Here is a 23077-nt window from a genome sequence, read left to right on the forward strand (position 1 = left end):
CCGCTGATAAAGACAGCCTTTGCTGTCAACAAGGTGTGCAGCGTTTCTCTTCTCCCTAAGAAACTCTGGATTGCAAGTTCCACTGCCTTTCAAGCTCTCATAGTATAGTGCATAGAAGTAGGCATTAGGGTGTTAGGTTCTAGATAACATTTTAATTGACATATTTTGTTCCCATTATTTATAACTAGTCATAGCTGTTTTTATAATATTCTGTGTACTCATTTTAGAATTACTGAGAAACAGATTGTTCCTGTAGTAATAAATACTTTTTAACTTAAAAGTGTTTCTTCTTCACAGTACAGTGTGTGTGATAATGTGAATAAAGAAATAAGGTTATTGCTGTTCCCACAGTACCCTTGATCCTTTTATGGGATTGTTACTAACCCAAAAGCAACACTTCTATGCCAATTACACATTGAATAGTGTCTTGTGAGGCTATAGTAGCTTATCTTTCACATTCATCACCGGTGCATTGAACCAAGTTCACCTCTGTCACCCGTGGGTGGGAAAGCACACCTTGTTGGCGCCCAACTTGGGACTCGTATCTTACGGCTATGCCTTGAGCAGTTTACATTTATAACACATAAATGAACCATTATCACGTCATTACGGAGACGTCTGAAGTAATCCTGGTTACCTCTTATTGGGTACAAGGGAGGACCTATTTCTGTAGGTTTGTCAAGCTTGACCAATAAAAGGTTATTCTCCATTCGGTGGGGTTTCCAATTCTTTGATTCCAATTTCAGATTGAATCCATTCATCTTGTCATCACCTATCCTTATAGGGCCTGTTTTCAGGGAGGCAGTTACTCAACACCCCACAGTTTGAGGTGTCCCAGATGACGGGAGGATAGTTACTTTTGTAATAGCTGCACATTTAGCTAATGCCTTCGAGACTTTCTACTCCTGGGTGGAGCTCAAGCTTATTGATGCTGCCTCAGGGCAGTTTGATTAATATACAGTGGTAGATCTACCTGTGCGTTACAGGGTTCCCCAAGATTCGGAAATACCTCTAACTTTTCAAGAACAACAAAACTGGTTTGGTGGTTAATTGCCACACATGCACAGATATGTTTGTAGGACAATACCAAATATCTCCAAGGCCTAAAGAAACCAAAAATTTTTTGGTTGAGGTCAACCAGGGGATTTTGGGAAATCTATCTATCCTAATGATGTCTTGTAAGGCTACAGCATACTGGGCCAAATCGGGGGTAGCCCCTAATCTTCGCAAAAATAGCAGAGCCATAGGGGTACTTTAAAGGTTTTGGACTCCCATGTCTTAAAATAGAGGGTGCTATGGTGTAGTAGACGAAGGGGAGGCCAATGATCTCAAGAAACTGTTTTCTGATTGCTCCAACACAGAGACATCACTAAAGCCTCACAGCTCATAGCCATATTGTGCTGCGCCAAGGACCTTGGCCTCATACACCTGTAGAACTGGCACTGTTGGCTTGGTAAAAGATGCCCAATGTTATTTAAACATGGCTCCAATAGTCTCCCTATCCTTCAAACAAGCACTATTTGGACAGCATGACATATTAGCCAACAGTTTGATGCCTCAGTTGTCAAACAAATCAACCCTCTCTATGGCCTTGTCCCTGAACAACAACTTTTCCTTTACCTTTTTATGGCTGCTGAACACCATACTTTTTTGGGGGCTGCACTGATTTCTAAGTTATGATCCTGATAAAAGGCAGCTGATTTGTTGAGAAGTGTTTTCAGAACACTCTGAGTTAATTTTTAATTAAAAGTGTCATCTTCAAAAACCAGTATAGGGATCTTAGTATTAGCAAGAACAGGAACATCCGCTGGGCACAAAATAAAGAGGGTGAGGATCAGTACACACCCTTATTGAGTACCTTTCAACACTGGGATCTTGTTGGTCAGTTGGCCTTTTGACCAGCATCTGATCCGAGCAGTTATTCTCATGTAGCCTTATCACTTGGGACAAAATATTGTGAGGCAAACCCACCACCTTCAGAACATGCCGCAGCCTTGAATGCAGGACCTGGTCAAAGACAGATTTTAGATCGAGAAAGGCAACAAACAATTTGTCCCTGCCAATTGAAACAGTCTTCCAAAAAATGTTAACAAACCGGAAGACCTGGTCTATCATAGAATTTTTAATTCTAAATCTGGCCTGAAGTGAGATAATAATATCATAGTCTGATATCCACATTTGGATTTTTTGCCAGAACCATACACAGTCAATACGTCTGATGGGCCTATAATTAACAGGTAAATACTTGTCACCCTTTTTGTATACCAGTATAACTTCTGCACCATGCCAAGATTCAGGAATGGGTGCTCCCAGCGCACTTGCATTCAGTATAGCTACTATGTAGTCAGACCAAGCATCACTATATTGTACAAACAAATCAAAAGGTAGACCACCTGGGCCTAGGGCACTTCCTCTTGCAAATGTGGACCATGAATCTAGTGCATCCTTTCTAGTGAACTGGGGGAAAATAAAATTCTGGAGGCAACTATACAACAAGATGCACTCAGTAGTAGGAGCTATCTATTCATGGTATAGGGCAGCAAAATGGGAAAAGTATTCAGGGGGTGGAACATGGTTTTGCGGTTTTGGCCCCCATGGGTTCACGCCACTGGCAACCAGTTTCAAGAAACGCAAATAGTCTCTAGATGAACCTGCTTGAACTAACTCCGGCCATCTATTATTTTCCCACTCGTTCTTGGCATTCAACATGCTATGCTTATATTCCATTCTAATGGCTGCAATCCTAGATGGATTTTTCAACTTGATTGCCCTAGCCAGAGTGTGCCTCAGATGCCTGCACTCTCTGGTAAACCTTTCATTGCCTTTTGTTCGGAGTGGCTTTTTCATGGTAGTTGGGGAGATTAAAAAAATAAGCTGCCATCGTCTTGAAGAACCCTTTATGCAACTCTCTAAAATTTAGGTCACCACCCTCCTTTACCCTGCTTTTTACAGTAGTACTGAGTGTTGCCTGAACATCTTCGTTGATGTTTGAACAGATTTCTGGCTTCATGATAATCTGACGACATTAAAGGCGACGTTTATCATATAGGTGTATGTACAACATTGTGAGTACTAGATGACAATGCAGCATCTATTAAATACTTATCAAACAAAGCAAGCAACGTGAGGCACACAGGGTTGTGGTCACTTTCCACTCTTTCCTGTAGTACCCTGTCATCTACTCAAGACCAAAATCTTAGGTCAACAAGGATGTAATCAATTCAGCTTTTGGACAAATGATTGCTAAAAGTGTATGCCCTCTTAGTATCAGATTTAGTGCAGCCATTAGTAGCCCTAATCCCCATTTCAAGAGAAAGAGCTTCCAACTTAAGGGGGGCTTAAGTCTATCGTTTGATTGGATGAAGCTTCAACTGAAGAATAGCCCAGGATTCATCGTCCTCTGCAGTGATTTCAATATCTTTCATGTATAGGAGCTTAAACGATTAGATGTTTGGTCAGATACAATAACCCAAGTCTTATCAACCACTGTTAATTCAGCTGCCAAGCTGCAGACAAAAGAGAGTTATTTTACATGGCTTTTTTCAACATTTTTAACCTTGAATACTAGGAATGAACTGTTAGGTCAATATGACTGTTTTGAGGAGGCTTTCAATGCAGTTAAAGACCAAATAAAGTGTCCAGTGTGTTCTACCTATCTCAAAATACTGAATGATGAACTTCAGTAAGAGGAGATAATAGAATCTGAGACTGCCAAAGACAGTTCTCAAGGTATGGGCAGGTACCAGGAAAAATGTGCTGATAAAAGTGCTCACTGCATATGCCCATAAAAATATTCCAATCTTTTTTGTGTTTTGGCACCACCCACTGGACAAACTGCACACAACATAAAAGGTATAACTTTACATTGACTTATGATGTGGACAGTGAAGCATCACAACAAGTTGGACTACCTTAATTTATCTGGTGATGTTTGTCATGAAGTGTTAAGGGCTCTATGGAAACTGAAGGCTTTAATCATTGACAATGTTAGAATGGGTTCAAACTTATTGCTACCCTTTGCTCATATGAGAATGCAAGAACTTCTTACAACTGATTATCACAGTCTTTTTGACACAAACATGTTATAGTCCTTGGCGTTCTACTTCAGCTGACACCTGTCAAATGTCAGCCAATTTTTAACAAATGGCTACACGAACAGACCAGAAATTCATAAGGAAGAATTGGAAATATTAACATTTGGTTACATTTGCAATATAAAGAATTAACTCGAAATATAAGACAGACTTCAGTTGTGGAGTATGGAAATATATTGAAAGATATTAGAATAGGAATACTGTTTGAAAAAGCTAAATTAGCTCCTGAAAGTCACAATTTAACTAGTCTTTTCCCACACAAGAAATCTGGGACAGCTGTAATGCAGAAGCTCCTCAATTCTTGCAAACAGATTCTGGGCCTCAAGCCAACATTGGATTAGTGTTCACAATTAAATACTGAAAAGCTGTTGTTGGAGCAACAAGAAATGATTAATATTCCCTTAAAAAACAGGACGGAGCATCAAGGGTTAAATTTATTACTATATCAAACAGTGGTAAATACACTTGAAATACCTGAAAAATATGTCACAGAAATCTGGTTTCAAGAAAAATCTAAGCTTCTGCAAAACTTTTAGAATCAGCCTACGTTGTAGTTTGAACGTTGAGGAGGTCTTAGTCAGTGGAGTTATGGGAAATGTGATAGACTTCATCAAATATCCCTATAAAACTGAAATTTTGTATATTTTAATAAGATATGACAATTTTAAGGAGCTAAAACAAGTAGGTAGGTTTAGGTGGCTCGGTGGACTAATGAATCCACTGCAGGGGCCTGTGTTTGACCTCATGGTCACAGGGTAAAATCCAGACGGGTCTACTCAGCCTTTCATCCATTTGAGCTCAATAAAATGAGAACTATTGAGTTGGGTAACAGTATACATCTGTTATTCCAGCGCCAAGATGCCCAGTTGATGGGGTGAATGTGCGCTTTACAAATATACATGTTATGTTGTGTTATGTAGTGCCAGGTTCCTGTTAGGTAAAGATTTGTATGTGCTTAGAGAACAGTTTTCCCAGTGTTTAGCCTATTTTGTTACCATCCATAGAGCTCAATGATTAAGTGTGGATGTAGCACTGCTAAATGTAGGCCCAAAAGAGAGGCTATGTTTTATGTGACACTGTCACATGTTAGGTAATTTTCAGGTCTGTACTTTGTAGAATTTGATGGAAGAAAGTAAATGCAGACAACTCATGCATTAGAGAACAACATGCATTAAAGAGTACAATTGATTGAGGATTCTGTATACTCCGCATCTAGGCCAATTTTGAACCTATGATATACGCAATCATCCGAGCAAAGCATACGTTTTCTAAAAACGCTGAAGAAATATAATGCACAAAAGGAGTGAAACAGGAAGTAAAGAAAAAGTAAAAAATGGTAGATGTACAGGATATGGTAGTTTTCAAATGTTTTATGGAGTAACTAGTTACTGCAGTGTAGTTGTAAATGTTCTATTTCAGTTACCTACAGTAACACAGAAAATTGAATAAAACACAGACAAACAATTATGCAGAGGACTTTCAACTCTACTGAGTTTAGTGTGTTCTGACAAACTAAAATGTTATTTTGTGACAGGTAAACATCACTGTCTGAACATTTGTACTGTTGTAACACGGTTTACTTTAAAAAGACTTTCAGGATATTTTAATGGTGGTACTAGGTATTTTTGAAAATGAGTGTATGCCAGTAAAGTTTTTTTTGGAATCAGCTATTCCTGGCATCATGATTGTGATTATGTTTACCATTTATCAACTACTCACATTCACACAGAGTGATTTGTGTATTTAACAATACCAGATTACAAATCAGTGCCATTTGAAAGATCAATAAATAAACAATTCATGTCCAGACTGGTAAGAAGAATTCCTCTCAACTTTGTTGTAGGCTGAAAGAGCAAATCTGCCATTTTAATGCTACAAAGGTGAGGAGTAGATGGCAGTAAAATAAATACCTTAATCTATAACTTTAAAGCATGTGAAATATCACCATCTGAAAAAACATACAGTACTGTTGCCATCATTTTCCATGAGGTCAAGAATATTAGATCAGGTTCCTACATTCAAATGGAATGAATGGAATGACAATTATTTTACAGTCAAGTACAGATTACCATGGAAACTACTGAATTGCTATCTTCTTTATCTGGTTTGATTAAATGCCGAGTTCGGTATTTTAGATTTAGGTATACAGTGAAACATGTTGTAAAGCACAGGTGATTACCCAATTAGGTTTTGAACTACCTTCATTTAAATGTTGAGTTACTGTTTAATTTTGTTTTAAGGCACAGTCTCTTCATAAAAGAGCTGTTTTTAGTACACAGAAATGTAAAACAATTATAGTGAAAAGGATGTGTGACTGATTGTGATGTCCATAAGCTGTTCATTCAAATTTTTAGTCTGGCTTCTTAATCTTGGAATGAGAATCCACCAAGTGTGATCGCATGATCCGAGAACACAAAAAAAATCTTTAATTATTTTCACTGTCTTCATATAATAACTATTACTAAACTTGTAAAACAGACCTTTTTAAAATCTCAGTCCTTTAATGCATCCTAAGTATATTACGTTCACAAGTCGCTATTACACATTGGCTTTTTCCTGTGCATACCTGTTCACCCAGAGACTATTTATTCACCAACATCAAATTCCATTATATAGGTAAGCCCTTACTATTTACAGTCTTCACCCCAGTATAGACCATTTCAGAAACCGGCCAGTCCCTTACCACACACAATTCTCATTACATGTTTAGCACTCTACTTCTTTAAGACTAGACCGTGTACTCCGTACTAAGGTCTTTAAACAGAGGCGAGTCCACCACCACACTGAAACTCCATTATGTGTGTAATCTCATATTAACCACAGTCTTCATCCTGTACACACTTTTTTTACAGAGAGGTTAGCCCCTAAGTAGGGCAAGCTACTGCTATGTAGAGAATTAGTCTTGAACACAGTTGTTTACACAGAGACTTGTCCTTCACCATAATGAAGTCACATTACATGTGTAAGTACCTAGATTTACAAGGTTGGACCTGTTCAAAGTACTTTACAAAAAGACCAGTTATTCTGGTTATATAAGGTCAATTACGTAAAATGTGCACAGATGTGTTTTTCAAACTGTAAATTGTAAATGTACTAAAGATTGTTTATTGACATTTTCAACTATGCAGGAGAGGGCTGTTCCTGAAATCACCAGCACTTAATTGGTAGCAGGCAGTAAGCTTACCTGAGCCGGCCGGCCATTGGTGTGGGCGGCATACGCATTGCGGAGCTCGCGGCTGAGTCTGATTCCAGTGTCCGAGAGGAGGGGCTCCCTGTGGTCGGCGGAGAGGTGAATGCCGTCAGAGAGGCTGTTTTCTTTGACTGTGCCGGGGCGACAGACGCTGGAGGCACAGAAAACTGGGACCGGGAGACAAGGCTCCGGTTAGTGACTACAGTTGACAACGAACCGGTGCTATTATGCCCCCAGGCAGGGGAAGACTCAGTGCATGCTCAGCGTACGAATAAGTGGTGGGGGAGCGACCCCACTGGATTACTATCCTTGGTAATCAATGCCATTAAAAACAAGCACTTAAATCGGCTAAGTTTGTGGGGCTGCTGTTTGGTGAAAGGCATGAGCAATGCATGAGAAATCTATAATGGCCAAGGCGTTATAACTGTTAGGAGACGCTTCGTGGCTTGGTGGGGGCACTTTGACTGAAGGACTTCTACACCCAGGAGACGGCGGGCGTTCCCAGGTGCATTGCAGCCCCTCCCTCTTCCAGCAGCCCTTATTTACAACTCGCACCTGCCGCTTCGCGGGGGACACTTCGTGGCTCGGTGGGAGCACTTTGACTGAGGGACTTCTACGCCCAGGAGACAGTGGGCGTTCCCAGGTGCATTGCAGCCCCTCTCTCCTCCAGCAGCCCTTATTTACAACTCGTGCCTCCCGCTTCGTGGGAGACACTTCATGGCTCGGTGGGAGCACTTTGACTGAGGGACTTCTACGCCCAGGAGACAGTGGGCGTTCCCAGGGGCATTGCAGCCCCTCTTTCCTCCAGCAGCCCTTATTTACAACTCGCGCCTCCCGCTTCGTGGGAGACACTTCATGGCTCGGTGGGAGCACTTTGACTGAGGGACTTCTACGCCCAGGAGACAGTGGGTGTTCCCAGGTGCATTGCAGCCCCTCCCTCTCCAGCAGCCCTTATTTACAACTTGCGCCTCCCGCTTTGCGGGAGAAGCTTCGTGGCTGGGTGGGGGCACTTTGACTGAAGGACTTCTACGCCCAGGAGACGGTGGGCATTCCCAGGTGCATTGCAGCCCCTCCCTCTTCCAGCAGCCCTTATGTACAACTCGCGCCTGCCGCTTCGCGGGGGACACTTCGTGGCTCGCTGAGGGCACTTTAACTGAAGGACTTCTACGCCCAGGAGACAGTGGGCGTTCCCAGGTGCATTGCAGCCCCTCTCTCCTCCAGCAGCCCTTATTTACAACTTGCGCCTCCCGCGAAGCGGGAGACGCTTCGTGGCTCGGTGGGGGCACTTTGACTGAAAGACTTCTACGCCCAGGAGACGGCGGGCGTTCCTAGATGCATTGCAGCCCCTCCCTCCTCCAGCAGCCCTTATTTACAACTCGCGCCTCCCGCTTCGTGGGAGACACTTCATGGCTCGGTGGGATCACTTTCACTGAGGGACTTCTACGCCCAGGAGACAGTGGGCGTTCCCAGGTGCATTGCAGCCCCTCCCTCTCCAGCAGCCCTGATTTACAACTTGCGCCTCCCGCTTCGCGGGAGAAGCTTCGTGGCTCGGTGGGGGCACTTTGACTGAAGGACTATTCGCCCAGGAGACAGAGGGCGTTCCCAGGTGCATTGAAGCCCCTCTCTCCTTCAGCAGCCCTTATTTACAACTCGCGTCTCCCACAAGGCGGGACGCGCGTGGGCTTGCACCGGGCTAAGCCCGGGCAAAGGGCGGGCCGTCTGTCTTGGTTGAATGAGCACCGACGGGTTGGGAGTCCTCGTAGTGTGGTAAACTACGTCAGTTGTCAGTTAAAGCTTGGCTCCAAAGTAACATTTCATATTGACTACCGAAATTGTGCTCTGGGGCCCTATTATCTTTTAGCGTACAGTTTATATTTTATTCATTTTTCTCCCCTTTTCCTTTTATATGGGACTGCTAATTTGAGCCTTAGTAATTATAATTTACCAGCACCCTACGTTGAGTATCAAGTGCAAAACTAATCCCCCAACTTCCCGCCCTTTCACAAGGCAAAAAGCAGCCTCATCAACCCCAGTGCCAAGTTTAACAGCCATAGACAAAATGTTGCAAAAAACTATATGGGTGGTTGCCTCGGCCATAGAGAATACCGAAAGAAGTCTTTCACTCACACCTGCTATGCCCTCCCTATTACCAATCGGGAACGTATCTCTAGCCACTGTCAATTCACCTGACTCATTGCTAGAGCCCTCTTTTGCTGAGCTTCCATGTGCGCAGAATGTGCCAGATGCTAGCTCCCCTATTTATCCTGTTCCTCCTTTAGTTCCCCAGGTAATCAAAATAGCACCAATGCCTCGCTCTAGATCCAAGAAGCAGAAACAACCCAAAAAAGTAACTAAGAAAACTATAGTTACACCAGATCCCCCGAGAGGATAAGCCAGGCCCCCTCTTCTCTACCCTAGCACCTCCGGTGTGGGCTACACACCTATTAATGGATTTTCAAGCCCAATTGGAACATCTTATTAATTCCCATTTTAAAGCTTTGATGAGTAGAATTGATAAAGTAGTTTATTTGATAAACAATAAAAGGGGAGGAGGCGAACAGCAATCCTCTCCAACTGGGAATATAACCGTGAATCCGGCAATATGTAACACCAAGCAGGTATCCCTAGGTCACACCTCAAGTACAGGTCCCCGACTAGACAACCAGGCACAGGGAGGGGTTCCAACAAATCTGTGCAAACGTACCCCTAACACCACCGTTCCCGGACCTATTATTTCACCTAGAGCGCACCCTAATACAGCTAGTTTGACTCACCGAGACCCCCCTCCTACTCCAAAAGCCACTAGCAACCAAAATCCTGCTAGGATAGGCCCCGGAAATGTCCCCCAACAACCTCCACCCTGCCCCCAGTTACCACCTGAGGCGTCTCCGTACGTGGTGGTTCTAACTGGAGTTCCATCGTAGACAGGTGAGCGAGGGGAAACATTCCCCGAGTTGAAAAACAAAATAATCTTCTGGCTGAATAGATACAGACCTCTAATGAGATCGGGCCAGGAGGAAATCCTATTTGCGAGAAGAGTTAGCTGGCTGGGAACTAAACGTAGAGATATCAGAGGGGATTGTGTGATTGTTAATTTCAGGGATCCTGGAGTGGTCAATTACATTCTCGAGTGGGGTGCTCCTCGCAACCCGGGTCCAATCAATCATCTCCCCCTGGGGTACTTCTACTCACGGGCTCTGGCCTCGGGTGGGCTGGTATCAACTCATTTTCACCAAGGTACACATGAAGCAGAATATAATATACCCGTAGCCAATGGCTTCAGTGCCCTAAATAACGTGGATTGACTATCTCACCATCCAGGGCCCAATGATCTAGTTCCCAATATAGCAGGGTGTCCTCTAGCGGAGGGCGAGAAAGCTGAAGAGGGCCCTCCCTACATGTCTTCTAGAGCTAAGAATGATCGATCCTCAATGACCTCACCTAGTTTAAATTTAAACACTCGCCCCCTAGGTGATGGAGTAGAGCTAGACATCCTTTCAGGATCCTCCCCCTCCAACGTACCTGTACCGACCTCAGCTAGTCCAGCATGGGCCGAACCTTGTAAATCTTTAATTGGGCCCTGGAACGTAGCAGGGCTTGCCCCTAAGCTATCTAATCCAGAATGGGGTGAGCTGATCGACAAGTATGACTTGTGCTTGTTCCAAGAGACCTGGTTGTTGACCGCCCCCTCAAGGGTGGGATACGCAACATTTTATACACTGGCAGTTCAGGGACCTAGGGTAAGACCATCGGGGGGTTTGTGTATTTGGGTAGCCACCCACCTGGGGTGCTCAGTTAAAGTAATAGACTCCCACTCCCCGGACATCCTCTGTATTGTACTCAATTATTTGGATGGTTCAACTGTGGCGGTTTTTAACATCTATTTGCGCCCTACTCCTTACCGGTCGGTGCAATCTACGTTAGAGGCTCTTGATGAACTCCTCTCCACATCTCCAGCACCGACACAGAGAATTATCGGGGGTGATTTTAATTGTCACTTCGAACCCCTGGCTGGGATCCCTGCATGTCACTCTAGATGAGGATTCCACCTGTCACATCCAGGGGTGTGCCATGTACCCGGTAAAGCGTCTAACTCCTTTGGCCATCCAGATCAACAAGCTCCTAGTAATCCATTCCCTTAGAGCCTGCAACGGCAGAATTCTGCCTGATGTCCCAGGAAAGAGTACCTACAACAGAGTGGGGAAAAGCACCACTATTGACTATATTATGATCAATGTGGAATTCTGGTCTCAAACGAGGGCCTTCACAGTAATCCATAAGGTAGATAGTGACCATAATCTTTTGTCACTAGAACTAAAATACACCCTAGGACAACTTGAACTGGGGACATTGGAGACTCTCGCCGATCCGAATTTATTTATAGTGGCAGACGAATTTTGTGGGCCAAGCTTATGTAAGCCCCTGACAAAATAGCGGAGCTTTATCAACATGTTGCCAGCTCCCTAGTAGAGGCCTTTGAACTCCCAGTTAATAACTACGATCTTTCCTATTTCCGGAAGTTTGAGCACATTCACACTAACCTTTTTTCTACCCTGGCAGATTATTTCTACATCACAGCCAACAGGAAGACACGGGCAAAAAAACAGGCACAATGGTTTAACAAAAACTGTAGGGCTGCTAAGCGTGCTCTAGTTAGGGAGGTGAAATCTGGCTCTCTGTTGAGTATTAGAGGGGCTAGACTCACCTATAAAAGTATAACCAAGGAGTCTAAGTCGGAATGGGAGGCTTTGAGATGGGAAAACATAAAAGAAGCCCTGGATGGACGTGATTTCAGTGCTTTCTGGAACCTAGTAAGATCAGGCCCGCCAGAGGGGTCGTCTGCCATAATTCCCAACCTGAGCGAAGAGGTCTGGATAGCTCACTTTAAGCCTCTCTTTTCCCACACTGACACTGCACCCCTAGCTGACCTAGTTACACCATTGGAGGGCTCATCTGCTACAGTGTTATTGGTTGCAAACGATACAGACTTCCTACCCTTCAGTTTGCCCGAAATCCAGGTGGCCCTTAGAAGCCTGTCCTCCGGGAAGGCCCCCGGTTTGGATAGGATCCCTGGAGATCTATTTTTGAGTGAACAGAAGGTATGGGCTCCCCATATTTTGCTATACTTTAATGCCATTTTATATGGCATGGAGATCCCCCTAACATGGCTGGGTGCAGAGATCATCCCCATCCATAAAAAGGCTTCCCCACTCGACCCGGCTAATTACCGCCCCATTAGCCTCATCAACGTCTCCCAGAAACTGTTTGCCCGCCTCCTACTAGCGAGGCTGCAGAGCTGGATGGATGACCACCACATCCTAACCTCTCTCCAAGCGGGATTTCGTGCCACGGTCTCTACAATCGATCAACTGTTCAGACTCCAGCTGGTGTACTGGAAGACGGTGACCATGGGGGCTGGTAGTCTTTACTTGATCTTTGTGGATCTTCGATCCGCATTTGACTAGGTACAGAGAGACAAGCTCTGGGCGACATCGTTAGAGCTGGGAGCCCCTGTTTATTTGTGCCAATTGTTTAAACGTCTCCATCAAGGCACTTTCGCAAGGGTGAGGTATGGGAGGAATGGGGCACTTTCTGCTCCCTTTCCGGTGGAAAAGGGCGTGAGGCAGGGGTGTGTACTGGCCCCCACGCTCTTTTCCTTGTTCCTCAATGGATTGATCGAACATCTGAAGGGAGCGAAGGTTCTAGATTCTCCAAGTTTAGCAGCCCGCAAGATACCAGCCCTGATGTTCGCTGATGACACCCTCTTGTTATCAAAATCGCCTATGGGGTTACAGTGAACATTGGAGGCGTTTAGTTCCTTTTGTAAATCTAGGAATGTGGAGATAAATCTTTCCAAAACCAAGTATATGGTTTTTAATGCAAAAACATCAAACTGCCCCCACCCGCATCTGGAGGGTTTGGCGTTGGAAAGAGTCTCCACCTTTGATTATCTAGGGGTAACACTAAACAATAGGATGGAATGGGGGTCCCATATGGCTAAGGCAAACTTGAAGCTGGCCCAATAGTCTGGAGGTATACTCAAGGTTTATAATGAGTCCTCATTTAAATCTTTGGGGCCCCCAGTGGAAATGTATAAACCTCAGGCAAGAGGTGAGGTGCTCTATGGAGTAGAACTATGGGCCACGCCAGCGCCACTTCGCTGACCACCACTGAGAATAGTTTCATGAGGCGCTTATATGAGACTTCCCCAGAGTACACCTGTGACTCCCCTACGGCTAAATTTGGGTTTGGCCCCCATACAGAAAGTCATCTCAAATCGCCCCTTGCTGTACTGGAGGCGACTCTGGTGTACTCCAGAGCTCCTAAGCTATAGGGAGGCCCTAAGGGACTTTCTGACCATAAGGGGTGCGATAAAAATCCCATGGCTAGAACACGTTAAGCAGCTCTGCAACGCATTGGGCAGGGGAGACATGTGTCTCCATCCTGAGGAAGCCTGCGCCCTGACCTCTAAGAGGTCGTTGGTTGATACACTTAAACAACACCGAATGAACCTTATACTATCTGGGTAGGCAGACCAATACTTTTTTGGAGGCTAAGGATATCTATCAGTTCGAGAAATTCCTGGACGACATCCAGCCCTCACTGGCAAAGAAGTTATATGTCCAATTTAGACATGGAATACTACCAGTGCGGATTGTGACAAACAAGTGGTCGAACGCTCTCCATATACCGAGCGCTTGCCCTGGGTGTGATTGTGGTGAAGAGACAGATCTGCACGTTCTGCTCTTCTGCCCTTTGTACTCTAGGGCCAGAGCTAAATGGATCGTCCAAATATGTAAGTCCAGGGGCCTCAGGGACTATAGGGAGGTATTTAGAATATTGAAATATGACACCTCTCCCCTGATTGTGTTTGCAACCTCGAGATACCTTCTGTCTATGTGGTGCACAAGAGGCGCAAATATTAAAAATTGACAAATGGCCCTAACCGCGCCAGCGTAATCTCTCTAATTCAGAAGGTAACCTTAACACTATCACGCGCAGGAACTGAATCTTCTCCCCATTTTTAATCTATTTTAATCTTTATAGGACGTTGTTATGCTTTTATCATCCTATTTTAATTCATTTTAGGAAGTGGTTGTTGTCATTGTGAGTGTTCAGTAGTGCTGTATAATGGTATGTTTTTATCAGAAATTATTGTATACACGTCCTCTTATGGTTTTTAACCGATAATAAAGGTTTTTTGACTGACTGACTGATTAAAATTAAAAAACATATGACAAAAATGACACTTCATAAGAAATTTTGATTCTTTTCATTTTATTGTGTTTAAAGGTTGCCAACAGTAGGAGAAGAGAAGGCAAAAGAAGAAAAATAATGTAGATAAAAAGAAGAATACATTGTTATATTATAATGACATAGGTTTTTCTTCATTATTTACTGGTATATTTGTTGTTTACTTCTGCATGTCTACATACAGAAGTTGCTTTGCGGTAAGGGATGGGAGTCACCGATATCATCTGAGAGCGAGCCTCTCACCCTTCAAAAGATAGAAGGATTAAGTAACTGAGTGAATATACTGGGTTATGGGTTTCACCAAAAGGGGACACCAAGAAGAAGGATGATACGCATTAAATGGTTTCAAGGTGTTATTTAGATTTGGTTTGATGGGCATTTTCTTCCTCCCTTGATGTATCTTATGTTATGCTTTGTGTTAATTTGGTGAATGAGGAATGTAGAATCACAGAGTGGTGCAACTTCTCAAATAAACTCCAAGAAGAGGGTGTTTGATTGATATTCCCTGTGGCATCGGTGTCTTGGCTTGACCCAATGTTGTGACATAAATGGCGGGGCGTCTTTTGAAGCACCAGTCACCCGGTCAGTAGCGGTGCGATCTGCGAACACTACATGTATCTAAGCAGATCTATTGTGTTTCACCTTCTTTTCACTAACGTGCACTGCGCAGTGACCCAGAGATTTGTGGCCCAAAGGACATAAACTAGATGGTTTAATTTCCTGGCCAGTAAAATTGTTGTTGGCGCCTACGAGTGACTTAATTTGGACACCTACAGCTTCTATCAATGCATTCTGTCAGTGGCATGTAAAACCAAGCTACTACAAAATTAATTAAATGTAGGCACAGGGATTACACAAAGAATGCTGAATGCTTAAGAAGAAGGGCATCTGCATTTTTACTTAGAATGTGCCCAGCGCAATCTCATCGAACTGGGCAATTAATTCACAAACATACATATTTATGCCAAAGCAGTGTTTTACAGGCCATCTTGCTACAAAATAGCTATATGACACATTTCCAGTTGAAATAGACAGGTGAGACTGGTGTAAGCAGGCATGATTAATTTACATCTAACATGACATACAGGCTTTTAAAATGCCTTCTTTGTCTGACACAGCAAGCGCAAGCCCCTATCAAAATGACTGCACTTACAGGATTCCTGCCATTCTGTGTCTTCTTTTTCTAAATTGTCCACATCTCTCAGAACGCCTTTACAATTTTGGTAATGATTCTGGTTATTGTGTTCCTGCTGACTTTTGGTAGTGTCTTCGTGTTTCCTCAGCTTTACCTGTTCCTTCTGAAAAAAGCAAAAAGAAAATGTACTACATTACTTGCATTTAGAGAGGGAGAACCATCTCACAAAAGATATGGTCTCCTATAATCCACAAGGGTGCTCTGGAACATAAACTGTAATGTCTGAGATACACGTGATAGTAAGATATAATACATAAATGTCGCTCCCTTTGAAACATAGGGGCCTATCACAATGTCGGACAGACCATCATGTCGGTCCTGGAACCGACGACCTCCGGTCATGCAAATGAACACTGTTCAGTCGCACACTCTCATTTCTCAATGGGAGCTTGTGTTAAGGCCGGAAACCAGCCGTAACACAAGCTCACATAGAGAAATGGGAGGTGTATTACATCCCTGCAAGCCGTGCCGTGGGGTGCAGGGATCAACCTCCGACCAGATGCCGCAGGTACAAGGGGGCCCTGCTGGGGGCCCCCATACATGCGTTCCAGCATAGTTTCCATGTCGGACAGGCTGGCATGGAAACCATATCGGAAACCGTGCATTGTAATCCCAAGGGCGGAAAGGCCCGCCAGTTTAGGATTACGAAAAGGCTCCAACTGTGCTGACAGGCTCCATGAGCCCGTTGTCAACCAGCAGGAATGACCGGCCAGTTTATTTTCTGACCGTCAGCATCATAAGGAGAAGGTCGGACATTAAACCGAGCAGCTCATTACTATGTGGCCAGGAAGCCTCTGACCATCGGTCGGAGCCTTTACAGGCTGCATTGTAATCGGCCCCTTAATGTTAGAGTTTTTAATATTACTTTTTTTTAAAAATTCAGGCACTAAAGTCTGTTCTCCTATAGGGGGCCAGACTAGTGTAGTTTTCATGTTCCATGATTTTTGGGTGATTTGAATACTTACAGTTCATGTGACCCAGAAGTGTTTGTTTTGAAGAAGGCTATCAGTAGTCAAAACACATAGACAAGGAGGCAGGCCAGAATAAGGGTGGTGTTAAATCAATTTGAAAGTGCGCACAGTTCTTCTTTCAAGGATATTGTTTATTGGAAATTCAAAGGACATAGGAAATTAAATCAAAAAGCATTCTTGTTGTGGTTTGGTGGAAATCCACTAACCTCTTAAGTGTGAGTTTTGGCCAGTGGTCAACACCTGCACAACCTCCCAGGTGTGCTTGTCAGCCATTGGCAGACACCGGGGAGGCATAAAAGGTAGTCCTTTATTTGTTTTAACCTTGGGCTGCTCAGTAAGAGCTTCCTTTGAAGCCTGAGATTTTTGTTTTGGTTTAGTCTAACAATGACATTATTTAAGTGAAATTAAAACGAGGTGATGGGCTCATTTTACTTTCACTGCCTCAGTGCTTGGTGGCACATCTAAGTCCCCTGAGCACTGATTGGGGTGGGAGAATCTCCCCTTTCCAATGATATCCTTGCCTGATGGTTCCCTGGTTGGGGATCACCATAGGAGAACGACCCCAAGCAGAGATCCATCTACTAGACACCAGGAAATTTGGGGGAGCAACCGCTTGGGCAAGGGTGCCTATTCCCCTTACAAAATCAGACCTTCTGCCGCCCCTAGGGGGTGGATGGGGGTAATTACACCTGATCTGCCTCCCACTGGGGGTGGGGCAGTAAGCTCACTAGATGCCATGGCTTACTAAAAAATATATAGGGGTCAAGGCGGCCCTTCATAGACATGCCCATGGCTCACCCCAGAGAAGATGGGGGCTTATTACCCCAAATCTGCCCACCAGAAATTAGGGACATTTAAAAAAAATATATATATAGGGGTAGTGGCTGCCCGCCATAAGCATGACCATACCCCCACCCTAATAGCAAGGCAGACAGTCTTTGTACACCCCTGGGCAGTGGATGGGACTTCTATCCCTAATCTCACCTCATCAGGCAAAAAGCTCACTAGACACCAAGGATTATTATAAAAATATAGGGGTGGAGTTGCCCACCATGGGCTTGGTCAAGCCCCTAACCAAATAACAAGGCAAACAGTCTTTCTACCACTCCCCCAATCTTGCCCCCCCCCCCCCCCAGTGAGGCAGAAAGACTACTATACACCAGTAATTATTATTATCTTGAAAATATAAGGGTAGGGGCTGTCCACCATGGGCATAGCCATGCCACACCGCCAAACAAAATATGGTGACAGTCTTTCTGCCCCCCATGGGGCAGATGAGGATCATTACCCCCAATCTTCCCACCGGTGGGGCTGAAAGCCTCCTAGACACCAGGATCATTTTCTTTTTAAATAATAGGGATGGGGTGCCCATCATAGGCATAGCCTTGTCCCCACCCCAAAAAAGGGCTGAACAGTATTTCGCCCCATGAAGCGGATGGGAACAATTACCCCCAATTTCCGGCATCCCTGGGTGGCAGAAAGCCCGGTAGACACTGGGGACTGAATTTATGCAGTATTTGTGTGGAAAGGGCACAGCCCATCAGGGCAGGGTCCACATTCTCCCCCACCCTGCATCCCATCAGACTTCCTTCCCCCTGGGGCATGGATAGAAGTTTTTAACCCTACCACATTGCGGGGTAGAAAGCCAACTAAACACCAGGGATTCAAAACGATGCCAAAAGAAACAACAGGAGGTCACTGCCTACTGTAATGTCTTTCTGCCCCCCAGGGGGCACATAGGAGATTTGTCCCAACTGGGGAGGTTGCCCCCAAATCTGCTTCCCAGGGGGTTGAAATTCCACCTTGAACCAGGTATTACGCCTTTCGGGTAAAACAAAGTAGTGTGGGTCTTGCACTATGGTGTTTGCAACACATCTCAACACGAAAAAAGGAGAACCCGGGGGCAGACAGGAAGTTTTACCACAATTTAGGTCAGTTGCTAGTGGTCCTATTTTTATCAGAAGGCATTTGGCAGCATAGAAAAGTAGAACATTTGTTATTAGCAATTGGATTCCACTGCATTTATTCCTTACAAATGAAGACATTTAGAAAAATACCCTGTCAATCACATGCTAGTATGAGTACCTCCAAATTCAGAGATGTACAATTAAGCACTGTTTGTAAACTCCATATCGGGTGCCAATTTCAGAAAAACATAGTTTTCCTTGATACCCATTTTTCAACCTACATATTTCACCATATAAATTGGTCTACACTCTGGACACAATGAAAAACCAATGTTTGATGCAGCTCAATTGTTGGCTCCTGCTGCCATGAGTTTTTGGAGAAACTACAAACCCTATATATCCCCACAACTAGAAGGGTCTAGCGCAAGTAATGGTATATTGCGTTTGCAAACTAGCCATCATGACAAAAAGTTACAGATTAAAACGCTGTCACAAATGGCTCTTTTTTCTTCTCCTTTTCTTCATTTCAACAGCTAGTTTCTTTGAGAAAGCCTTAGGAGATCTACACATATGACCCCTTGCTGAATTTGGAATTCTGTCTACCTTTCAGAAATCTATAGCTTTCCTGGATCACCCATGGGTTTCATACTGGTTTCCACCACAACCAGGAAGTAGGTTGAGGGCACAAAAAAGATAGAAAAAATGGGGTACACCTTCGAAAAATACAAAAAGTGTGGTAAAAATATTTTTTTTTATTCAGCTCTACATCTTCCTGAAAGCTGGGAAGATGATGACTTTATCACAGCAAAGTGTTCATTGAGGCCTGTAGGAAAGTCCCCTTTTTAACAGGGTTACCCCGACTTTTTACCTGGTGTTTTATGTGATTTCAATTGGAAGGGCACTGGGTTCCTGCTAACAAGGTTCCTGCTAACCAGGTCCCCATTGTAAGATCTCTTTCCCGAAAACTGTTAAATTTTTCCCTGATTGGCATTAACTTAAGTACTCTCTGTAAGTCCCTAGTCATCATCATCATCATCTTTATTTCAGCATCATGTGCCATAAAAGGTACAGATAACATTAAATCTAAAACAGTAAACGTTAAGATATATGCAAACATTAAAACATATAAAATCAATGTGCAAGTGCAAGGACCAGCCTTTTGACATGCTCAGAATATCTAACTCAGGGTTTATCATTTTGGCGATCCCCATTTAAAAGATGTCTCCTCTTATGCCAAACGGACCCCAGATATTTGGCTAAAGCAAAGACAATATGCCCAGATAAATCCGTCTTAAGAACCCTGTATGCTTGCAGGCAATGGGAGATGCCCAAGTTTTTACATAATGGGACAATCCAATTTCTCCGAGCCTGCACATACGCACTACAAAAAAACAATATGTGCAAATCAGTTTCTTGTTCGGATTTGCATCCTGGGCAATGAGACGGGGATGGTTCGGCCCATTTACTAGTATGGGCCTGTAACGGTAAACTACCATACCTCCAATGGAGATACAGTTTCCTGATTGATGTTGGGGATATGATATCTAAGACAGTTTCAAACCTATAGCTGTCCTTGATTATTAAGAATGATGACGTTAGGGTGCCTGGGCCAGTTCCTTGCATATGGATATCAAATTTGCTTTCCTGATACTGGGTGATGAGCTGCCTCCGTGCAACCCCGGGACAAGATGAAAGCGGGCCAGACCATAGGGTAGGTTATTTTTTCCCTGATTCTTTCCTAATAAAATTTAGCCAGGGAATTTTCCCGATGTTTGGGAGGGTAAGACATTCTTGCAGTTCTAACCTATAATTCGCTAACTCAGGTATTGACCAAATCCTGCGCCAAAATAACAGGGGCCGTAGGCCCATATCTTCATCAAGAGGTCTCAGGGCCAGGTCGAGTCTAATGGGCAGCAGGGAAGTGCTAGAGGGAAGTGATAGGAGCTGTCTGATAATATTGTTCTCGGTTACTACCAGATCGCGGTTGCACGTGTGGCCTCAGAGTTCACTTCCATACATAACCGCTCCCCTAGCTTGTGCTCTATAAATCTCTAGAGCAGGACCCACAGGCTTAAAAGTGGATTTGTTCTTGGCAATTAATTTGGTCATTCCGCCTGCAATTTGGGCCAGCTTTAATTGCGATTTCTCCCGTTGATGCGCCCATGACATTTTTTCATTTAGGGTAGTCAAAGGTTCGAACCCTCTCTAGCATATTAGATCCAATGGAAGGATTAGAGCGAGCTCTAGATGGAGGGTTGAAGACCATATATTTGGTCTTCAGAGCATTGATCTCAAGGCAATGGTCTTTACAAAATGCCTCAAAACCATGGAGTACTCGCTGAATCCCCTTTGGGGACTTGGAGAGCAGTAGGGTGTCGTCCGCGAACATAATCGCGGGCACCCCACTGCCTCCAAGTTTGGGTGCATCAGTGTTCTCTACCCCGTTCAGATGCGCTATTACCCCATTGACATAAAGGCAGAACAGAGTCGGTGCAAGCACACAGCCCTGCCTAGCCCCCCTGTCAACGGGGAATTTGTTGGACAATATCCCCTCCCTGCACATGGGCGTAATTATCAGTGTGTAATCTGATTATCATAGTTAAGAGGTGTTGTGCCACCCCCAAATCAGAGAGCACGGACCAAAGTTTCCTACGCGGTACCAGATCGAAGGCCGCTCTTAGGTCAACGAATACAGTGTAGAGGCTGCCACCCTTCAGCTGTACCGTTTTCCAAAATATCATGGAAAGTCGAAAGACTTGATCTATAGTGGACACTTTATTCCTGAAACCCACCTGATATGGACTCAGGTCTGAGTGATCTTGCGTCCATTGGCATTAACTTAAGTACTCCCTGTAAGTCCCTAGTAAATAGTACCTCTAATACGTAGGGCAAGGAGGCTAAAGAGGGTTCTTAAGGGCTGAAGCTCAAATTGTGCCACGCTAAAGAGCCACTCACCAAACACATACAGACTGCCACTGCAGGCTACTTGTCGTGGTGCAGACAAAAGTGAAAACAAGACATGACACATGCCCATAGCCACTGTATTCAGCATAGGTAAGTTACCCCTACTGCAGATCTTACACCCTTAAGGCAGGGTGCACTATACTGCATATGAGGACATATTGGCATGAGCAGGTATACCTCAGTCACTAAAAATAGGGATGTTTAGTATCAAACATCTAATATTAACAAACCCATACTAATGCAAGTGTTGGATTCATTACTATATGACTCAGAGGGCCACTCTGAAAACCTACCAGCTACTGGTGTGCTGACTGACTGTTTTTCACCAGCCTGCTACCAGAGACAAGTTTCTGACCCCCAGGGTGTGAGTCTTTTCTCTCAGAACGGCGGAAATCAAACCTGCTTGGGCTGAGGGTGCTGACACCCCCTCCCACAGGATGACCTGCAGATTAGCATTCCAAGTCAGAGGAACTTCAAAGAGCCCGCTACCTTTGGTATGCAAACCTGGCTTCTCTCACAGGGGGGGTGGGGGGGGACAAAACAATTTGTTCAGAGCCCTTTGGTACCTGAACAGGTGGGAATATGAGTTAGTCGGGTAGGCATTTCCACCCTCAGGCCAGTATGACTCCTAGGGTGGGCTACCTTAAGTGGAGGCCACCTTTCTGCGTTATCCATGTTGGTTATGGCAAACTTAGGAACTCTGGGACAGGGTTATGCCCTCTTCTCGTAGGAAGTGGTCATAAAGGAGATGTAGTGACCCCAGTGGTAGGTAGCCAATTGGCTACTACCCTGCACTACTCTAACGCCCACTAAATGAAGAAATTATGGGAGGCCCTGGCACCGGAAAATCAGATCCTGAAGACTTATAAAGAAGAAGGACAATGAAGAGCTACGAAAGCCGTGGGCTGAATGAGAGCAACTGACTTGGCACCAGCCCTGCCAGGCTGTCTGCTGTTTCCTGTCTAACCTGCCCAAAGGCATCTTTGTCTTGCAGTTATATGCCTCCAAAGTCTGGGAGGAAGGCCTGCCTTCAACAAAGACTCAAGAACTCTTGTGAAACTGCAGAACTGCTCCCCTGCACCCTGTAGGCACCCCAAGAAGAACTGTGAGGACTCCAGAACTGCCAAAACCCAATGCTGCCAAGCACCACTGCGCCAAACCCTCAGCCCTAGTCCAAGAGGGTCAATTGTGCCAGCGTGGTCCCAAGCCTTCAAGGAAACAAGTCCACTTTGGCGTCACCTCTCATGAACTTTCCGATGTTGGCTGCAGCATCTGTGTGCATGCTCCCTGAACCACCAGTGCTCCCGGTGGAAGAAACCTGACACCGCACGATGCGCGGTTGACGATACGCCCCACGGGCTTTAAATACATGGCAAAATCGAAACCCCCGTCTCTTCGATGCACACAGGAGCGGGAGACTGAATTCTTCAGGTAACAACATCGCTACACAGCGGGTAACTTTCCTCTGACACTGCCTGCATTTGTCAGTTTTGCAGCACGTA

At 44.5% G+C, this 23077-nt stretch overlaps 1 protein-coding gene across 2 annotated transcripts in view; it reads right to left on the reverse strand.

Moving 5' to 3' along the window:
- Positions 1-23077, reverse strand: part of SH2D4A (SH2 domain containing 4A) — a 606680-nt gene that overhangs the window by 175850 nt on the left and 407753 nt on the right. For both annotated transcript variants that reach the window (XM_086961815.1, XM_086961816.1), the window contains one exon: positions 15692-15836. In XM_086961815.1, coding sequence (XP_086817941.1) covers positions 15692-15836 — 145 coding nt within the window. The remainder of the gene's footprint in view (positions 1-15691; positions 15837-23077) is intronic.

Source organism: Lissotriton vulgaris, chromosome 3_1 (genome assembly GCF_964263255.1).
Source record: "Lissotriton vulgaris chromosome 3_1, aLisVul1.2, whole genome shotgun sequence".
In the NCBI taxonomy this organism is placed as follows: domain Eukaryota; kingdom Metazoa; phylum Chordata; class Amphibia; order Caudata; family Salamandridae; genus Lissotriton; species Lissotriton vulgaris.